This window comes from Scleropages formosus, chromosome 24 (genome assembly GCF_900964775.1).
Source record: "Scleropages formosus chromosome 24, fSclFor1.1, whole genome shotgun sequence".
Classification (NCBI taxonomy): Eukaryota; Metazoa; Chordata; class Actinopteri; order Osteoglossiformes; family Osteoglossidae; genus Scleropages; species Scleropages formosus.
This window is the reverse complement of record NC_041829.1, coordinates 18892700-18913732: the sequence shown is the minus strand read 5'-3', so window position 1 is coordinate 18913732 and position 21033 is coordinate 18892700. Positions and strand designations below refer to the sequence as shown.

The 21033-nt window shown below is 45.7% G+C and overlaps 1 protein-coding gene across 5 annotated transcripts in view; it reads right to left on the bottom strand.

The window, feature by feature from the left end:
• Positions 1-17255, bottom strand: part of parga (poly (ADP-ribose) glycohydrolase a) — a 50496-nt gene extending 33241 nt beyond the window's left edge. Inside the window, exons 1-9 of one of the 5 annotated variants that reach the window (XM_018761219.2) lie at positions 17123-17255; positions 16786-16926; positions 16413-16573; positions 15263-15326; positions 13487-14050; positions 12077-12236; positions 10307-10429; positions 9907-9987; positions 9262-9336 (exon numbers count right to left, since the gene is read on the bottom strand). In XM_018761219.2, coding sequence (XP_018616735.2) covers positions 9262-9336; positions 9907-9987; positions 10307-10429; positions 12077-12236; positions 13487-14050; positions 15263-15326; positions 16413-16573; positions 16786-16919 — 1362 coding nt within the window. In that variant the 5' untranslated portion in view covers positions 16920-16926; positions 17123-17255. Of the gene's footprint in view, positions 1-9261; positions 9337-9906; positions 9988-10306; positions 10430-12076; positions 12237-13486; positions 14051-15262; positions 15330-16395; positions 16574-16785 lie in introns of those variants that run through there. The other 4 variants (XM_018761220.2, XM_018761221.2, XM_018761222.2 and 1 more) reach the window with 4 other exon arrangements.
• Positions 17256-21033: the final 3778 nt, after the last annotated feature.

The window sequence follows — 21033 nt, the reverse complement described above, 5'->3', positions numbered from 1 at the left end:
GGCAATTTCATCAAGGTTGCTGGGCATGTTGGCTGATTAAATGGATTCCTGGAAGAGATGCAAATGAACAAATGTGGACTACGGGATGGCGTGTTCCTGGCCAAGGAGCCTTGACTGGCAATTTAGCACCAAACATTTGTATCACTGCAAAGGAGGCTTGACTAAACACTGTCATAAGTAATGACCTGCATGACATCATAAACTGTTCCTTTGGGCATAATGAATGGAAGAGGCTGACAAGCCAGATGGGATATAGCTGAGGCAGCGCGCCCGCCGTTCCTAAATCAAACTCCGACAGCACATCGAATCAACCAAACTAACACTCGGCGTATGACTCGGAACAGGTCCATACATCATGCCGGACTGACAAAGTAATCAACCAAAAGAGGCAGCCCCCATTTGGGCAAAGTTTAGATTTAGCGCCGTTTTTCCGATTTTCATTCCGCCCCCAGCCCCGATAATAAAGAGTCTGGTCAGCCCCCGCCAAAAGCCAGCGCATAAAAAGGCAACGCTTCCGGCCTCATATGCATAAATACGAAAAACGGGCTGATCCCGTCTGTCGCTGGGTTTTATACTATTCATTAAGCGTGTCTTTCAAATGAATATTTAATGACAGCACTTGTCTGTCAGCCCCATCGCTGCTCCCTCACGCTCCCTGACAGCCGCTCGCATCGCAGGTCGGCCCGTCTCCGAATGTCTCTATCAAGAGGCGTGAAGCGCTGCCCTTTAAACCAGCATGAGATCAAACGCTGAAAAAACTCCCAGTCTCCCCCCTTTGCGATGGGCAGGCACCACGACACCCAGCGAAGGCCAACCAAGGAAGGCCATTTGCATAATACTGCTGCATTTTGACAAGACAGCAAAAACAATCCTAGCTTTTTCATTCAATAGCTACCGGTGTTCAATTCACTCATTTTCAACACCCACACCTCCTACTTTCGAAGAACACACCCTTGAACTATGCATCGCAGTGACAAAATTAACGGATCATGTCAAGACAACTCAAATTCGGTATACGAGCGAGACAGACGATAAATCCCTCCCGCTGCTGCCATCAAACCTCTGCAGCTGCTAAGAACGCTGCTGCACGAGTTGTGTTTGACCTGCCGAACCGTTCCCATGCATCTCCTCTACTCGTTTCTCTGCACTGGCTCCCTATAGCTGCCCGGATCAAATTTAAGACCCTGGCTATTGCCTACAACTGGACCAATAGAACTGCTCCCAGATACCTACGGGACTTGATCATCCACTACACCCCAATCAGACCGCATCGCTCGTCTACTTCTGCCCGCTTGGTGGTCCCGTGCACGAAAATTAAAGCACAGAGGTTCTCAGTTGTGGTGAAATGGCCTTCCCCTCTGATTCAGAACTGCTGAAACTGTCCACATTTAAGAAGGGTCCGAAAACTCACCTTTTTCGGATTCACTTTGCCCATCATCTCTCAAGTTCATGTATGGTGCATGAACATTTACACCCTAACTTTATGATCATGCTCAGACAAGCCTTTACACAGCCGCTATTCCTGTATTGTACGTAAATGTCTGTATACCTTTAATAAAAAAAAAAAAATAAAAAAATAAAAAAAATTGTAGGGAGGTGATCAGGATTCATCTGTTCTGAGTTTTATGGACCTACTCATGCGATGAACATCGGTGCATAAAGTTCAAAGAAACATACTAAGTTAACAATCGCATATCTACAACTTTGTTTCTCTTTCTTCTAATGTAATGCACAAATTGTATTTCTCTGAGATGTTCGTCGCTTTGGAGAAAAGCGTCTGCTAAATAAATAAGTGTAAATGTAAATATAATGTAAACCTCAAGTGCAGAATTGGAGAACGTGCTTGATCCTCAATTAAGATCTTTTCTTTCAAAATCTGGAACAAATTTTAACAATATTTAAAAATATATATTTTATATTACTAATGTGTATATTCTGGGACTGGACAGCCCTTTATTACACAAGTGACAGCATGGGCTACTCTGAAACTGTGTAGGGATACAGTACCGTAGCGGTGTAAAGTGTGAGTAGGCAACACAAAACTGTGCTACACCTCTGGGAAAAGCTGCATGGGAGCTGGGATGACGTGTCAGATCATTTCCCGATCAAACTCGATGCCCGAATCTCTCGTGAACGGAACTCGTTTTCAGTAAGGGGACTTGCACTCTTCAACGGCACTGCACATTCCTTTAACAACTGTGAAGTTTCTCAAACAAGTCCCTTTTTATTTACCTCTGATCTCTCCCGATTCAATGCTCCAGTGTGGTGTCGAGCCTCTATTTACTCTACGTGTGACCACCTAAATGTGGTCACCTGATGGAAAGTACGTCTTCTACCGGTATCACAATTAAAAAGATTAAGCCACAACATTTAAATGATGCTCATAAAAACAAGTGAAAATGAGGAACCCGCACATCACAAAAACACACACGCATGTAGTATAAATTAAGCAGCTACTTATAAAACAGACGCTTTTCTGTATTTCTGGAAGATGTGGCATTTTTCAGAAAGTACGAGCTGACAAGTTCATTTCCGAGAACTACCGAGGGAGTTTACAAGACAAGGCCTAATTTGTATTTCCTTTCTTATAACCGTTACACCTCTGCTGTCAATCAAAGCTCCATGCTGCCTTTGAGGCTTTTCACCTCTTGACAATTATTTTGGCGTCGGAACAATGCAGATGAAATCTAATTAACTTCAGAGTTTAACGAGAATGGGCTGGCATTTCAAAGGTACAGACCTATTTTTCCTAGACCTTAAGGGTAAACTTGATTTTCTTCTGTCATGGACACCTATGTCTCCCCACATGTCCCAATATAGCTAGTTGTTCACCAGCAGCTAATAATTAATAGCTATTCGAGATTCATTTACTACAGTGCAAACTTAGTTAAAGCTAACGAAAAATCACAGGCACATGTGAGCATAGAAATAGATCTTTATACATCTTAATGAGCACAAAACAATGCCTTTCTAGGCCCATGTGTTGATGGAGTGTATTTGCACATATGCATCACAATCGCGTTAAAGCCTTCCGCTGCTGATGACGTTTTGTTTTCCGCAAACCATTCAGGATTAACAATGTCTTCGGTGATCTCAAACCATAAGGAGAAGGGGGAGACGGGGGGAGAGAGAAAAGGAAGGGGGGGGAAAAAAAAAAAATCACCTTGTGGACAATTTCATTTCTAGAGCACTATTAAATTAACAATAGCAGGGCTGCCAAAAAGACAGATTTAATAAACAGAGATGGAACACACAAAGGCTATGGTATTTGTTTTTTGTTTTTAAATCACCAAGTAGAGGGCTCTGGAGCCAGTACTGCAACAACAGTAATGCCATTTTCCATATGTTACAGGCCTCATAAACCAAATAACGTACCTGTCCATAACAACGTATCTCAATATGTACTTGTTCAACTGTTAAGGCATAAATTTAAGGTGCCAACAATCCATAATTGGCCGCTATGATAAGAAACAGGATCTTTTAAATAAGGATAAAGGTACTTATCACGTCCAAATTGTGCCGAACACCACATGCCAGTGCCATATTCATAATGATCTCAAGGTCTCCACGGAAAGTTAATTTCCAGTCAAATTAAAGATAATAGCCAGAGTGCAGCTCTCTGCCTTCACTGTGAGGAGTATCAGTGAATATAGCTAAAGACACCCGTTTGAGGTCTGGTGTCAAGAGGAAAACTTCTACCACTTTCAAAATAAGTATGTGCAGAAAACCTGCCATAGCTCTACTCATCTAGCAAGTAGCACTAAGAACTGCCACAGAAATATGAGCTGTGGAAATAAGTTTTATATATAATAGGACAGCACGCTTTAAAGGCAATAAAAATATTGCCATGCACAATTACGCTGAATTTATCTGCGCTGATATTGAAATTATAGCTGCACGATACAGTCCGCTATATACATGATTTAGTTGTTCTCCACTGATCTCGAAGCCATCCCGGAGCCTCATCCTGCCGATTACCATCTCAAGGCAGGCAGTGAACAGCTTGGGAGAGATGGCATCGCCCTGTTTTACTCCTTTTTGCACACAACCGCAGACTGGGGTATCAAGTAGAGTCATACCCGTTGCGCATCCCGCATTCGCCTCCTGCAGTAGTCACTGATGCCCGGTTCTGCTAAGGCTTGTAGGATTGCGTTGAGCTCGATGCTGTCAAACGCCTCCTCGTAATCGACAATGACCAGACACACGGGCAGTTTGTACACATTCAAATGGTTCAGGAGTTCACTAAGGGTGAAGATGTGGCCCATCTTTAGGAGCTTCGAAAGCCTGCCAGCTCTCTTGGTTGGTGTTCGTCCAGGTCTCTGCACAGCCTGTTTGTTATCACCTTGGAGAAAAGTTTGTAGACGTGAGACAAGAGGCACATGGGCTGATAGGTCATCAGGTTGCCGCGATCGCCCTTCTTGTGCAACAGAATGGTATTCAACTCCCTCCAACTCGCTGGTATTTGCACTCTTTCACGGTTGACTCTCTCCGCAAGAGCTTTCCAAAGCATCTCCCCTCCTGCTTCGATTATTTCTGCTATTACACCATCCTTTCCAAGGATGGTACGAAATCTAAAACAGTACCTGCAGAAATGCATAAAACATGACCTTTATCACACTGACCTCTTCTGTTTAAAGGTCAGTGACAAGAGGAAGGTTCCAGTGGTGACCAGTCAAATACTGCAATGCCACGTGACTGAAAACAACACCACGCTAAAAGCTTCCAACATGGACGACCCATGTGAATTAAAAGTTTTTACGTAACAAGTGTTGAACTAACGTGCGGCACTATGTCTATGGACATCTCTAGATATGCTGACTGCACACAAGGGCAACACACACACACACACATTTTCAGAAGCGCTTGTCCCATACGGGGTCGCGGGGAACCGGAGCCTACCCGGTAACACAAGGGCGTAAGGCCAGAGGAGGAGGGGACACACCCAGGACGGGACGCCAGTCTGTCGCAAGGCACCCCAAGCGGGACTCGAACCCCAGACCCACCGGAGAGCAGGACTGTGGTCCAACCCACTGCGCCACCGCACCCCTAACAAGGGCAACAGAAAATGTTAAATAAACTATCGAGTCAGACTTTTTTAAAAATTTTTTAAACTTGCTTTGCTCCACAAGCAAACTCATTCTGTGGTAAATTTCTACCCAGTGCCTCAAATTAATAATTCTGATGACAGGCAATCCCTATAATAATAAACCTATCATTATATACGACACTACAAGTACTACATTTCATACTGCCAACAAGTTGCCAAGAAAGATGTCCAAATATGGCTGAAATGTTAATGCATTTTTTAGAGAACGATAAAATAATAAGTTACCAAAAACATTGATATTTATCATTTTAATTGCTATGCTCGGATTTTTCATATTAATATGCCAGGTTCTATTTTGCCAGAGGTGGTGACAAATATAGAAAAAAATGTAATTCTATTCATCAATAGCATGAACTTATTGATCATTACTGATAGACTTACCAAACAGTATTTAAGGTCCAATGAGTATCTGCTGAATAATTTATATCGCCAGAAAAAAATGTCCAAAATCAAGGCAATCAGTAATAACTGTGCAGCTCTGAGTTGAGTTAGTAGCGCCCCCTGTTGCTCGAAAGCAAAAAAGCAGATCACTGAACCGCCAAGAAAGCATTGACAAAAAACATGGTATGACCACACAGCTGTAAGTGTAATACTGTTGAGCAATATCATTACATTTTCCTGCATTAATTTAGCAGACAATTTCACCCAAAGGGATGTAGAGTGACTTGACTTAAGTGTTTAGCCAACACCTTTTGTCTAAGGTCTCAAACCCGTGTCCAGTGGCACAGCGAGAACAGTAGTGGTTAATGGACCACCGTGTTGCCCAATGGCAGAAGCAGAGATCCAAACCTGCCTCCATCAAGGACAAGGCAACTTCTGTCACCACTATCCCACCTGTTAATCATTTGTTACCTTAAGAAACAACAAACAAATTCAAGTGACATCCTGATAGCCTAAATTTCTAACTCTTCTCTGTTCTCTGGACTCTACACCATAGACAGGTAAGTCAATAATGTACACCGTGAACGGTAAAAGCAACGTGTGACAACCTTGACTGGGACAGGGAAGGGTGAGGGCAGCTGCGGGGAACAGCCGACCCCCCAAGAAGCACAGCAAGAGGGGGAGGCGTGACTCCGCATGCCGCGTTACAGCTGGCCGCCTGCGCTACGTGGCTATGATTAGCACCCATATAGATTTAATGGATCCCTTTAATTTAATTAGATGGAGCTGTAAAACTATGAAAAGCTATTGATCCAGAATAATCTGACTCAGCACTGAAATTATTTTAAGGAGTGCGAAGGAATTCAGAGGCACAATCTGCAGCAGAGCGTGACTAAAAGATCTGGGAAGTGGACGGGGCTCCTTATCGGTGACATAACTCAGGCTGAATCCCAAGAGCTCGAGTTCATCTACTAAACAGTGAAAACATCCATCAACCGTTGTGCTTTTACGTAAGAGCCATTCGTCAACAACTCAATTTTTGCAAAACACTGATGCAACTCAGTTTAACACCTTACTTAGGGGCAGCGTGCAGTGTGGTGGCGAGAGCCTCCGCCATGCTCTGGGTTCAAGGACCTTGGTTGAAATCCCTGCTCCCACTGAGCAAGTTTCTTACCCTGAATTGATACAGTACACGTTACCCTATTACACACACAAGTAAATCGCTTGAAGTAGCTGAACAAGTTAAGCTGCTTTAGAGAAAGCGACAATTGAAACAATCTATAGAAATCATTTTTAAAATTCTTAGCTGATAGTTGCAGGATTTGAAGACCAGTGAAACTCAGGAACATAAACAAAAATGAAACAGGAGTTATGAATATTAAAGTATAACTTTGTTCAGTGAAATCTCGAGGGTGCCACAGAATTAGAGTTTACACAAATTCTCAAGGTTGGACACTAAAACACAGAAGTTGAGTTGTATTAAGAATACGGAGAGGAACACAAGGTGAAGAGTTTTCACACAATTTCTTGAGCTTCATGTACATTTCAGCCTGTTTACATCACAGTAATTCTTCACAGGGAACTCAAAAAAGCATTAAAAGTATTTTGTTTAACGAGGTCTTTATTACAGGCTACCATATGTGACATTCTGAACAATCACATAATTGCTTTACATGACATTTTCTTTCTAGTATTGACTGGGCATAAAATGCAGATCATTTTAGCAATCTGAGAAGGTCAGCTTCACTAATATGTCCAATATTTCAGGCTGCCTGTAAACAGAGACTGAGACAGAGATGCTGCGAAGGCTTTGGGATGTGGCAGAAACACTTCCTCTTTGCCAGTTTGATTTGCACCTTGAACACGAGGTGAGGAGCTGTGCTGGAGTGTGATGAGAAGTGGACGCCCCCAGCGACCCCCTGAATAGGTGGGGTGATCCCGGCGAAACGGTAACGGAGAAATAACAGCTAAGAAGGGCAGCGGCACTCGGCCCACGCTTCATCACACACTCTCACGACACACTTGGCCCAAGACTTTGCTTGACGACAAGAGCCCTTCACATGTTTATCAATACTAGAAAAATATTTTGCGTTTCATAGATCACTGCAAATGAATGTCAAACAGTCCCATGACTCCTCGCCCCTCTCCACCAGCTTCGCGAGGCTGTCTGCGTCAAAGGACCAGGGCCTGATCCCTCTCTAAAAGCTTGCAAAGCCCATCAATCCTCAATCTTGGCCCCACCGTGGTGGAATGAACTCCTCCTGTCCTCTCAGAAATGCTCAATCACTTCCTGCATTCGAGAAATGGTTTCAAAACATCATTTCTGGACCCACTTCTCCTCCTGATTGGCACATAAATTTGCACAAACTAGCATCACACCATGTGCCCCAGTCATCTTTGTGTTCCCTGTTCTATAGGCAGTTACTACTGGTGTAATGGGTGCCATCAAAAATAGAGAAGTATAACCATATTTCACAATTGTGTGTTTGCCTCTAAAGGGCCCCATCTGTCATTGAAAGCCCTTTTATTTACCTCAAGTTATACCCTGCTTCAGAGAAAAGCATCTTCTGAATGAATATATGTAAATGCAACCATGGCCGAACCTGCAAAAGCAAGTAAAAGGTAAAAATTGTTGCTTGTGAAGAGCCCATCCAGTCAGTCCATTGCATTCTAAGAGTTGCGATCATGCACCATAGCAACAGCTTAGCCTGCGTTACCGGGACACTGAGCAAGTGAAGTATTCACAGCTGGAAAAAAAAAATACATCCTTATCTTTTAATACTCTTATATGATGATACACCCATAAAGTCATTAAAAAGCCATGTCACGCTAAAACGGAGGTTTGATGAACCGCAGACCCTAATTGGATGACTCCAAATGAAGAACGAACGACGGTGAACGCTTTACGACAGCAACCCCCGGGGAACGGAGATGTGCCGTTTAAGTTGCTGACTTGTCAGTGGAAATGACCTACCAGAGCCTTTCAAAATGCCATACCTGCAACCACTGGTGCTTGGGCAGATTGATCCCACCCACTCGCTGGTCCCATCGCAGCAGCTGTTGATTTCATGCTTTAGCGTGTCTGCCTTAATTGGATCGCTTAATAGGAGAACACAAACTCCACAAGGGTTGGCGCACACTGGCGAGACCGCTTGTGCATATGGCCCAGATAAATAAACCTTAATTAGCCAGGCAAAGACAGCAAGAGCACAGAGCGAAGTAAACTGTTCTCATGGTGCCATAGCGTCTACGAAGATTCAAACACTCACCCCCCCAAACAAGTTATTTCTCAGCTGCACAGCTAGTGTTTTTATTCATTATTTCAGTGCTTGACTAATGCTTTTATCTAAAGGGGCATACAATTTCACCTTCTTATGTACAACTGCCAGTGCAGTCACATGCAGTACGACACGTAGCAAGAAAGAATCCAAGACTGAACTATCATTAAGATTACTTCAAATCTATGACCGGTAAGCAAAAACACTATTTTCATTAAGCAGGAACAACTTAAGAGGAAAACATAAAACAAAACACTTATCCAATGAATGAAAGCTTTGCTGATGAAAACAGTTATGAAAGACATTTTGTAGTGTCACGTTAGATGTTTCTGTGGTAGCAAGTGTACCGCGGTACCTAGGATACCTACTACTGACACACAAAAAGCAGAAGTCCGAGCTCCACAACACAGTTCACATCTGTACACGAGGCACACGCCGAAAGGTCGAAACTCACTCAAATTTCTATGCAAATCTTCTGTGAGCTTTACGACCTACCTTATTGCAAAAGGCGTTGAGTGCGCTGAAGTCCCATCTCTTCGTATGTGCCATGTTGTATTTTAATATCGCCCCCTGAAATGCAACATTTTTCAGGTTTTAACTGAGTATGTTTCACTAATGGCTTGGCATAAAGAGGCAAAAATACAGAAACAGTGCTAATTACTCTAATTGCAAAAGTATTTTAGACATTGTACATGAAGCACAAAGCCCTTTCAGGGTTTCAACTGTGTGTTTTGGACAGTGGCGCCACCTTGTGGTTGCTCTGGCAATAACGCTTGAGAGGGAGTGTGTTCTACAGTTCTCTGCAAAGACAGTTTGATGTGGGAGAATTAAAGGACAAATGCAACAGAGGAGCTGAAAAAATATGCTTAGACAGCAACACAGCACTGTCTGCTTGGTTTATGCACATGTTGAGACTTAGAAAGGGCTCACGGCAAAACGCGGGGGAAGTTGAGAAGCTCACATTCTAAATTAAGGGAATATAAATTTAGCATTAAACTGATCAAGATTTCATAATATTCTAATGACACCTACAACAGATGATGTAGAAATAATTTTTTGGAGGCTTTTTGGAACACACACATACTGACACATATAATAAGGATTTTACATGACTATAATGAGTACACATTAAATTCTCACCTTTATATCATAAGCACTTTTAAACTCAGTCTTCAAAGCTTTTTGAATTAATTCCCATCGACTCTGCACCCCACCTCCGTCCTGGAAAAGAAAAAAAAAACCAACGTGGAGACACACTAGGCACACGGATGCAAACAAGCAGCCACAAGCCCACGCCAGTGTTTATTCAGTTCTCAATGATCCTGGTCAGAAAGAGCTCCCACAGCTCCCCAGATTTGTTAACAGCAAACATTTTCAGAATTATGGAAAAGTATGGGCTGCATTCAACTGACATGAGTATGTGCGTGATCCACTGTGCTAATTTCAGGAGGAAGATGATCCAGTAATGTGGGCCAGCCTTTGGGCACCGCGGCTCATTAGCGCAGAGCTACTGTGGGTGACGGATCGGACGTGCTCTTACCTCGTTCTCTAGCGGGAAAAGGTTCTTCTCGGAACAGGGCATCTTCACGTTCGCCTCATCCCACGTGTCCTTAAACCGGGTGGGGTACGGAACAAGAACTTCTCCCTCTCTCAGTAGGTCCGTCTATCAGCCAATGCACAAAGAGGAGCATCACCACACAGCAGTTACACCGACTTGTACGAAAATACCTTCTTTATTACCACAGCAGTACGTAACTATTTCACCGAAGGCAGCCAAATGTTTCATATCCCACAGTTAATTACACTGCGTGAAACAATGCTGCACTTCACCTGGTGAAAAGACTGCCGTAACTTCAGTGATAATTTTCTTTAGATTTTAAATAATAAACAGTCTGTGGTGTATAGTTTTTTTTTTTTTTTTAAACATAGTTAATTTCTTCCCTGATCTAAATGATGCATTATTTACGTAATGGCAAATTTGAAACACAGCAAAGTATCCAATATTAAGTGTCCAATGTTCAACTTGAGGGGGTGTGGTAGTGCAGTGGGTTGGACCGGGTCCTGCTCTCCAGTGGGTCTGGGGTTCGAGTCCCGCTTGGGGTGCCTTGCGACGGACTGGCGTCCCGTCCTGGGTGTGTCCCCTCCCCCTCTGGCCTTACACCCCGAGTTGCCGGGTTAGGCTCCGGTTCCCCGCGACCCCGTATGGGACAAGCGGCTCAGAAAATGCATGTGTGTGTGTTCAACTTGAAATGGGCCTTTTTATATAAATGCAAACACATAAAATAACTGAAATAGTGCTTTGTTTTACTGACCCCACCAAGACTGCTACTTGTACTTGTTTCACGAGTTTTAAAAAGTATGAACATTTAACGATTTCTTCATTGTTGGCTGCATTTTCTTCACCTTTGCATTTTCTAAAATTTCTGTTGTGTAACTAAAAGAACGAGAGTCCCCCCTTGCCTACACTAGTCAGCAGCACAACACACTGAGGAAAAGACAGACTGCGCTGCTGTTTGTAGATGGAGCTGCACAGGATCCATGACATTTTTATTTAGCTATGGCTGAGACTTAGACATGCAGCACTGTCTTGGAGCATAATGGAGAAGACATTTTATTCACTCATTTTTAAAATTAATTATATTTGAACTTAGTTCATTCATTTCTTTCTTTATTTTTTATTATCTTGAATGTCCCTGACTGACCAGAGTACCGTCTCACACCCAGTGTTTCCACGCCACAGGAAGACTGACACCGACAGTGAATAAGCGGTTGATGACAACGGAATAAAGAAAGAAAATCTTATGGCAAATTAATTCATTCTAGCTTTATCAGTTTCGTATTAACAGATCCTAACCCATGAATAAATTTTGGGATGTCTGTATTAAGCTTTAATTGTGACGTAGCAGTTGAACTTCCAGTCAATTTACATACATTACATTTAAGCTATGAATAGAGTTCCAGTCCCATTTGTGTTTGGAACCTGAGCTCTAACATTAAAGGATGTCTCTCTCTCTCACACACACACACACACACACAAACTCTCTTCTGGGATTTAATTTTTTAAAAAATCCTTTACCTAGTCACTGTGTTGCCCTTGGAAACATACCACCCACAGCCAAAAAGGAAGGGGATTCTGTGACCCACCGATGGGCCAGTTTAGGGTTCCTATGCCTCTTTGACACAGAAGGCTACTGTGTATATGTGTAGTAACTCCGTTCTTACCAGAAATGCAATGTGTAACATATGCAGGTAACGCAGAGGTATAGCAGAAAGCCACCAAAAAAAGGACATGCTCAGTGACAAGCCTAACCCTTATCATGACAGTGTGGTTGTCTGTCGCCCTTAGGTGTGATAGCGGTGGGCTGCACTGCGGCATTCTCTTCAGCTCCTCCAAGGGGGTCCCGAGCCATTTGGCGCTTGTATGGACAGAGCCCTTCCTCCCATCTCGCTCCTGAGCTGCAGCTGGCGTACTGCACATACAAAAACAAGAAGGGAAAAGTGTCACGTAGGGTTTCTCTTCCTTTGTCATCAAGGATGGAAAACTGAATCCAAGTTGTTCCATCCAATGTCAGATCTTATGGCAGCAGGAAAACACAGCACTAACATGGCTTCATCATTTTACAATCACCATGTATGTTATAGGTGTGTAGTGACATAAAACAATCCAGTTTCAGTAAGACTTGGAATCTCAGCCATAATGCTTTTACTGCAGTCCGAAGAACAATATTTGGTTAATAACTAACGACCAATAGTGCAAACATTTGTTATAACGGCAACTGCAATACTCACATCCACATATGCAATTGCTTCAGTCATCTTATTGTTTTACATTTTCAGTCCAGTGAGTACAGTTTTTGACCTCTCCAGCCAGTTCTAATGTGGACTGAGCTCATAAAGAAATATTTGCACCATAAGGTCAAGCAAGCCCAGTCCCTACTGTTGGGTTTCTGTGTCCATGCAGATTTTCACTTTCACTAAAGTTCAGGTCAATTGGGTATTAGCACCACTAACACAAGAAAGCAATGCTTTTGCACCAAAAGTGGACATGCATTTTAGAAAATACTGTGGAAAATGAAATTGGACAATATCCCTGCCCCCCCAAGGCAACACCTTTAAATAATGGGTTGACAAAAACGCTACATTACATTTAGCCATATTTACCCAGCTGACGCTTTATTCCAAAGCAACTATCGATTATCTGATTATACAGCTGGCTAATTTTTACTGGAGCAGTTTACAGTAAATATCTTCATGAAGGGCACGACAGCAGAAGGTGGAATTCAAAAGCAAGGCAGCAGCTCCTATCACTATAGTACTTGTTGTCCCTATTTTTTCTACCAATTCCAAAGTGCTTTTACTGCAGTACCAATGAAAACATACATCTAACAATATTTCCAATAGGGAAATTAAAACTTCAAAACCAGATGAGAGGAACTGGAATGTTCATTGGTAAATGACACACTAGAAATGTGTGCTTTACCTGAAGCTTTCATTGCATGTTTGCATACTTGAAGTTGTATATCGTGTCACCCGAATGAATAAATATAAAATACATATCATGGTCGTTATAACCATCGCAATCTCTCTTTTTTTTTTTTTTTTTTTTTTTAAAACACCTAGTTCAAGTAAAATGACATTTGTTCAACCACAACACTGCCTACTGCCTGATTATTTTGTAATTAAGCAGCTTATAAACCATTTCACAAAGGCAATGTCATACCTTGCAGGTGGCTGCGGATGAGCTCTTGAGAAGAAATCTGTGATTTTGGTATCCCGCTTGGCAGGTCCCCTGGGTGCGGCTGAGGAAGGGCCTGCAGATTCTTGCTTTCCAGGATCAACAGGGTCCTTGACTTCGGTTCCAGCCACCGGCTTCCCGTCAGAACCCTGGACATCTTTGCTGATTTTCGGAAGGGGTTCGTGACCGCCAGCTCTGGTATTGGACGAGGGCTGCGAATCCATGGTTTCCTGGTCTTCAGCAGTGTTTGAGGACAGCGGGGGGCAGGTGGGGCTCTCGGGACACTCCATTTCCACATCCTGCACTGCTTCGTGCCCTTCACCGGAGCTTGCCTGAGACGCCTCTGTGGACTTCTCCTGAAAGTCCTCAAGGCTCAGCTTCCTGGGCTTCTGCTCATCTACGAAACTTCTCTTACTGGCCAACTTTGTTTTGATAGGTGGAGTTACAGCCGGACTACTCGAAACCTCGGACTCCGCATTCTCCAAAACGGGAGAATCGGACGTATCCAAACTCCCCGTGCATATTATCATATGCTCTTCATGTTTTGTGCTGTCAAACAATATTTTTGTTAGGCAAAACTACGAGCAGTGCAGATTTCAGTTCTTCAAATCATTTAAAGAAAAACAGATATTTAAAAGGAAAAGAGGTACATTTAATAGGTTTTATAGATTAATAAGAACAATGAACTCAAATAGCAGGTAGTATTCTACACATACTACAGCTGGCCCCCTACTTACAAACAAAACTGGAGCCAAGGTTTGTTACGTGAAAAGTTTAAAAGCTGAATGTAACACGGAGTGGCCAAGAGGCTTATCAATTATATATGCAACTACCGGTGTAATGTACACCGGCAAAAAGTGATATTGAATTCTATTACCACAACTTAATTATTCTCTCACAACTGTGCTTTGAAAATCGAGTGACTGTACGGTCAAATTCCATTTTGTTTACTCTCGATGCTACGTTGCTGTGAAGAAAAGCATCAGCTAAATGAATGAAGTAACATAATTATCAACGACCTGGAGAAAACTGTGCGGAGGGAGGCAACAGCAGGGCTTTTCAGATTTAAATTAAAAAAGTAGAATGGTGATGTAGCAGTATCTCCCTCTCCCAGTTCCTCCTCCTGGTGAGTAACTCAAGTAGCCAGGCCTTCAAGTCCTCTCTAGAGGCACTTGCAGTACATTGCAAATAAGAAAGCACAATAAAGAACTGTCGAGAGTGAGACCAGAATGTTTGTGCTCATCTGCAGCTCTGGGATCCTTTCTCTTTTTAACCGTACACATCACATAAAATTCACTACTAGTATAATCAAAGGAAATAAATTCATAATAAGAACCTTAAAAACAATGTAAGTTGTACACTATTTACTTTGAAACTCTCAGTCAGAGGTACTACATCAAGGCGGAGGATGGCAGAGAGCTGGCACTTCACTGCTCAAAACTGGTAGACGCAGAAACGACAATAAGACTGCCTACAGCTTGTTCACCAGCTGTTTGCTTCTCTACTCTTTAGAAAAATGTAAGGTGGTGCCGAGTAGTCGCATCTATCAGCGTAAGGCATGAAACAATTCACACTGGTGTGCCAGCCCTCTTCGTGAGGAAAAGGGGACTAAATACATCGTAAAAAGGCAAAAGGTTCATAGCTCCAAAGTGCGTGAGTAGGGGACCCAGTGTAAAAGTGAAACACTTCACCAAAGCTCACCCAGACAATAACTTCTTCTCTACTGTATAAACACATAGAAACAATACAAATGCAAATTACTTTGTGTCCATCGCCACTTCCTCCATCTTCACAGCACAAGCATGGGGGATCTTCCTTTTAATTTCTGCTTAAAACAACAAATGCACACATTTCAGCACAACTTCAGCACAAAGGTTAATATACAGTTATCTATTTAGTATCACCATTTACATTTATTCATTTAGCAGACACTTTTCTCCAAAGCGACGTACATCTCTGCGAAAATGCAATTTGTGCATTGCATTAAGAGAAAGACATAACTGCAGACATGTGATTCTTAAGAAAACCTAGTTTGTTACTTTCAGCTCGATGCACATTAATCAAGTAAGAAGCTACAACAAACAGTGACAAGTGCAGTAAATGCAGCAAGTAACTGATTTAAAAGTCTGATGTGATTGTACAGACAGAAATAAAGCTGCTTTCTCAGAGAAGAGTCATGTGAAAGAGTACACTGGTAGCTGGCAGCGTAGTGGTTAGAGCTACTACCATTGGACCCAGAGGTCACAGATTTGAATCCTACATCCATCTGTAGTACCCATGAGCAAGGCACTTACCCTAAAATTACTCCTGTAAAATTACCCAGGTGTATAAATGAGTAGAGTTGCAAATTGCTGAATGAGTAAATGAAAATCGAGTAGACATAAAGATTTCAGATTCAACTGTCCACACTTGCGGAGAATTTGTCTCTGCGGGCGGTACGGTGACACAGCAAGTAGCGCTGCCGTCTCACAGCGCCTGGGTGGTGCGAGAGGACGTGGGTTCAATCCCCGCTTAGTTTGTGTGGAGTTTGCATGTTCTCCCCGTGTCTGCAGGGGTTTCCTCCCACAGTCCAAAGACATGCTGTTCAGGTTCACCCATAGTGTGAGTCACAGAGAGAGTGTGTGTGTGTTCCACTGATGTCTGGATGAGTGACCCAGTGTAAGTAATGTATCTAGCGGTGTAAGTCACCGCAGTGAATAAGTTGTGGGGGCTCATAGAGCTCACTGGAAGTCACTTTGGAGAAAAGCATCTGATCAGTAAATAGATGTAAATGAGCAGAGGCGGAACGTGACAGCTGTAAGACAGAGGCGAACGTGGCAGACTGACAGTCCCCTGCAAGCGGGACAAATCGAGAGACAGAGCTCTGGCAGGTGACAGATAGCAGAGAGCGAGACCTGTGGGATGAACAAACTTGTTGTCTCACGTTGTGATGCCTCCCCTACTTTGACAGGCAATGGCCCCAGACGCCCGGAGGTGCTGCTCTCCCCTGTCTCCGCACTTAGTCTGACAGGCTGACGGGGCTCTTCGGGTCTCAACCCTTTCACCTGATCGTACTCGAAAAGTGAAGTCATGCTGTGGGGGCAAGGGGGTACATGTCAATGATCACTCCACTAAAACAGTGTTTTACACAGTAATGCTGCGCACGCGCACTGACAGCCGCTCAGAGAAAAACACCTTACGTTCAGTCAGCGGCCTAAAAAACTGAAGCAAAGACAGATTTCAAATGTAGCCAGAGGCAAAAAAGGGACACTGAATGACGACAAGTTGTTACTGAAGATACTTACAACAAAAATTTTGCGAGAAGAGGGACGTCTGGACGACGACGACGGTACGTGGTGGTGGCGAGAAGCTTCACACAGCAGCAGGCGCCTCGTTTTCTCAGCTTCACAATGTGCCTCAATAGAGCTTCAGCAGCCATGCGCTACCTAGTGAATTAAAGCACTTGTGGCAACACAACATCCATGGATGGTGGACACAGAAACAGCAGCAGCTCCCACCAGACTAGCCCGCTACGCTAGCTAGTTAGCAACGTAGCCAGGAAGTGGCAGAACACCGCTGTCTACAAGGTCCCCAACACTGACAAGGAAGGAATGTAACGACAATATTGTGACACAGTCATACCCTGTGGGTCGCTACACGGGCAATTCACTGCCTTAAACTAAAAAGAAACGCCATTATATTCCGTTCTACACTTCAGCTCCTGCTTTGTCACAGCACAAATTTACACTTGGCCGAGATTTTCCGGGGTTGTACGAAAGCGATTGACGGCAACCGGGATTTAAGCCAATCGGAACGCTCTTTTCCAAAACGAGGCAGGCTGAAAGTGCTGTCTCCTAGCAACGGTGCCGAAAAGGAGTTTGCTGTCGTTCAGATATTTTCGACATAACGTTGCCTTCCGAGTCATTGATGGGTTTTTTTTTTATTGGTTTGCAGTAATTGGGGTGTTTAGGGTTAGTCGTAGTTACCAAAACGGCTGGCTTTATCGACTGCAAAGACAAAAGCAGTACATTTGACAGCATTTACGCTTCTCTTGACATTCATGTTGTACTTGCTGAGAATCTTCCATATGTACTATGGTACAGTGTGTGAGTGTTGCTGATGGGATTTAAATGTATACATCCATCCATCCATCCATCTTCCTCCGCTTTTATCCGGGGCCGGGTCGCGGGGGCAGCAGTCCGAGCAGAGTACTCCAGACCTCCCTCTCCCCGCACACCTCCTCCAGTTCCTCTGGGGGAACCCCAAGGCGTTCCCAGGCCAGCCGGGAGACATAGTCTCTCCAACGTGTCCTGGGTCTGCCCCGAGGCCTCCTCCCAGTGGGACAAGCCCGGAGCACCTCCCCAGGGAGGCGTCCAGGAGGCATCCGGAACAGATGCCCGAGCCACCTCAACTGGCTCCTCTCGATGCGGAGGAGCAGCGGCTCTACTCCGAGCTCCTCCCGGGTGACTGAGCTCCTCACCCTAGCCCTAAGGGTGCGCCCAGCCACTCTGCGGAGGAAACTCATTTCTGCCGCTTGTATCCGCGATCTCATTCTTTCGGTCATGATCCAGAGTTCATGACCATAGGTGAGGGTAGGAACGTAGATCGACCGGTAAATTGAGAGCTTCGCCTTACGACTCAGCTCCCTCTTCACCACAACAGACCGGTACAATGACCGCATTACTGCAGACGCCGCACCGATCCGTCTGTCGACCTGCCGCTCCATTTTTCCCTCACTCGTGAACAAGACCCCAAGATACTTAAACTCCTCCACTTGAGGGAGCAACTCCCCCCTAACCCGGAGGGAGCAATCCACCTTTTTCCGACTGAGAACCATGGCCTCGGATTTGGAGGTGCTGATTCTCATCCCCGCCGCTTCGCACTCGGCTGCAAACCTCCCCAGTGCACGCTGCAAGTCTTGACTTGATGAAGCCAACAGGACCACATCGTCCGCAAAAAGCAGAGACGAGATCTCGCGGCCACCAAAACAGACACCCTCCGTTCCCTGACTGCGCCTAGAAATTCTGTCCATAAAAATAATGAACAGAATCGGTGACAAAGGGCAGCCCTGGCGGAGTCCAACATGCACCGGGAACAGGTCTGACTTACTGCCGGCAATGCGAACCAAGCTCCTGCTCCGGTCATACAGGGAACGAACAGCCCGTAGCAACGAGCCCCGAACCCCATAATCCCGAAGCACCCCCCACAGGATGCCACGAGGGACACGGTCGAATGCCTTCTCCAGGTCCACAAAACACATATGGACTGGTTGGGCAAACTCCCACGAACCCTCCAACACCCTAGTGAGGGTATAGAGCTGGTCCAGTGTTCCACGGCCAGGGCGAAAACCGCATTGCTCCTCCTGAATCCGAGGTTCGACTATCGGTCGGATTCTCCTTTCCAGTACCCTGGCATAGACTTTCCCAGGGAGGCTAAGGAGTGTGATCCCCCTGTAGTTGGAACACAATCTCCGGTCCCCCTTCTTAAAAAGAGGGACCACCACCCCGGTCTGCCAGTCCAGAGGCACCGTCCCCGAACTCCACGCGATGCTGCAGAGGCGTGTCAGCCAAGACAGCCCCACAACATCCAGAGACTTGAGAAACTCGGGGCGGATCTCATCCACCCCCGGAGCCTTGCCACCGAGGAGTTTTTTGACTACCTCAGCAACTTCAGCCAGGGTAATGGACGAGTCCCCCTCCGAGTCCCCAGCCTCAGCTTCCTCTACGGAAGGCGTGTCGGAGGGATTGAGGAGATCCTCAAAGTACTCCTTCCACCGCCCGAGAACATCCTCAGCTGAGGTCAGCAGCGCACCACTTCCACTGTAAACAGTGTTCGTGGAACACCGCTTCCCCCCTCTGAGTCGCCGGACGGTTTGCCAGAATCTCTTTGAGGCCGACCGAAAGTCTTCCTCCATGGCCTCACCGAACTCCTCCCAAGCCCGAGTTTTTGCCGCGGCGACTGCCAGAGCCGCGCTCCGTTTGGCCCGTCGGTACCCGTCAGCTGCTTCAGGAGTCCCATGAGCCAGCCAGGCCCGATAGAACTCCTTCTTCAGCTTGACGGCATCCCTTACTTCCGGTGTCCACCACCGTGTTCGGGGATTGCCGCCGCGACAGGCACCGGAGACCTTATGGCCGCAGCTCCAAACAGCCGCACCGACAATGGAGGAGCGGAACATAGTCCATTCAGACTCAATGTCCCCCACCTCCCTCGGGACCTGGTTGAAGCTCTGTCGGAGGTGGGAGTTGAAGACCTCTCTGACAGGGGCCTCCGCCAAACGTTCCCAACAGACCCTCACTATGCGTTTGGGCCTGCCAGGTCTGTCCAGCTTTTTCCCCCGCCATCGAATCCAACTCACCACCAGGTGGTGATCAGTTGACAGCTCAGCCCCTCTCTTCACCCGAGTGTCCAAGACATATGGCCGAAGGTCAGAAGAAACGACTACAAAGTCGATCATCGACCTCCGACCTAGGGTGTCCTGGTGCCAAGTGCACTGGTGGACACCCTTATGCATGAACATGGTGTTCGTTATGGATAAACCGCGACTAGCACAGAAATCCAATAACAACTCACCGCTCGGGTTCAGATCAGGGAGGCCGTTCCTCCCAATCACGCCCCTCCAGGTATCACTGTCGCTGCCCACGTGGGCGTTAAAGTCCCCCAGTAGAACGACAGAGTCCCCAGTGGGAGCGCTTTCCAGCACGCCCCCCAGGGACTCTAAAAGGGCCGGGTACTCTACACTGCCGCTAGGCGCATAAGCACAAACGACAGTGAGAGACCGTTCCCTGACCCGAAGGCGTAGGGAGATGACCCTCTCATTCACCGGGGTAGACTCCAACACATGGCGGCTGAACTGGGGGGCTATTAATAAGCCCACACCAGCCCGCCGCCTCTCACCTTGGGCAACGCCAGAATAGTGGAGAGTCCACCCTCGATCGAGTAGAGTGGTTCCAGAACCCAAGCTGTGAGTGGAAGTGAGCCCGACTATATCTAGACGGTATCTCTCAACTTCCCGCACCAGCTCAGGCTCCTTCCCCGCCAGTGAGGTGACATTCCAAGTCCCAAAAACCAGAGTTGGCGCCCGAGGTTTGGGTCGGCCGGGCACTCGGCCCCGACCACCGCCCAAATCACAACGCACCGGCCCCTTATGGTTTCTCCGGCAGGTGGTGAGCCCACCGAAGAGCGGCTCCACGTTGTGGCTTCGGGCTGAGCCCGGCCAGGCCCCGTGGGCATAGACCTGGCCACCAGGCGCTCGCATGCGAGCCCCCCCCCCAGGCCTGGCTCCAGGGTGGGGCCCCGGTGACCCCATACCGGGCGGGGTAAACGGACGCCTTGATTTTTTTTGTCATAAGGGGTTTTTGAACCGCGCTTTGTCTCGTCTGTCATCCAGGACCTGTCTGCCATGGGAGACCCTACCAGGGGCATGTAGCCCCAGACAACATAGCTCCTGGACTCATTCAGGCACTCAAACCCCTCCACCACGATAAGGTGGCGGTTCACGGAGGAGTAAATGTATACATATAATATATATAATATATGGGTGGCACAGCAAGTAG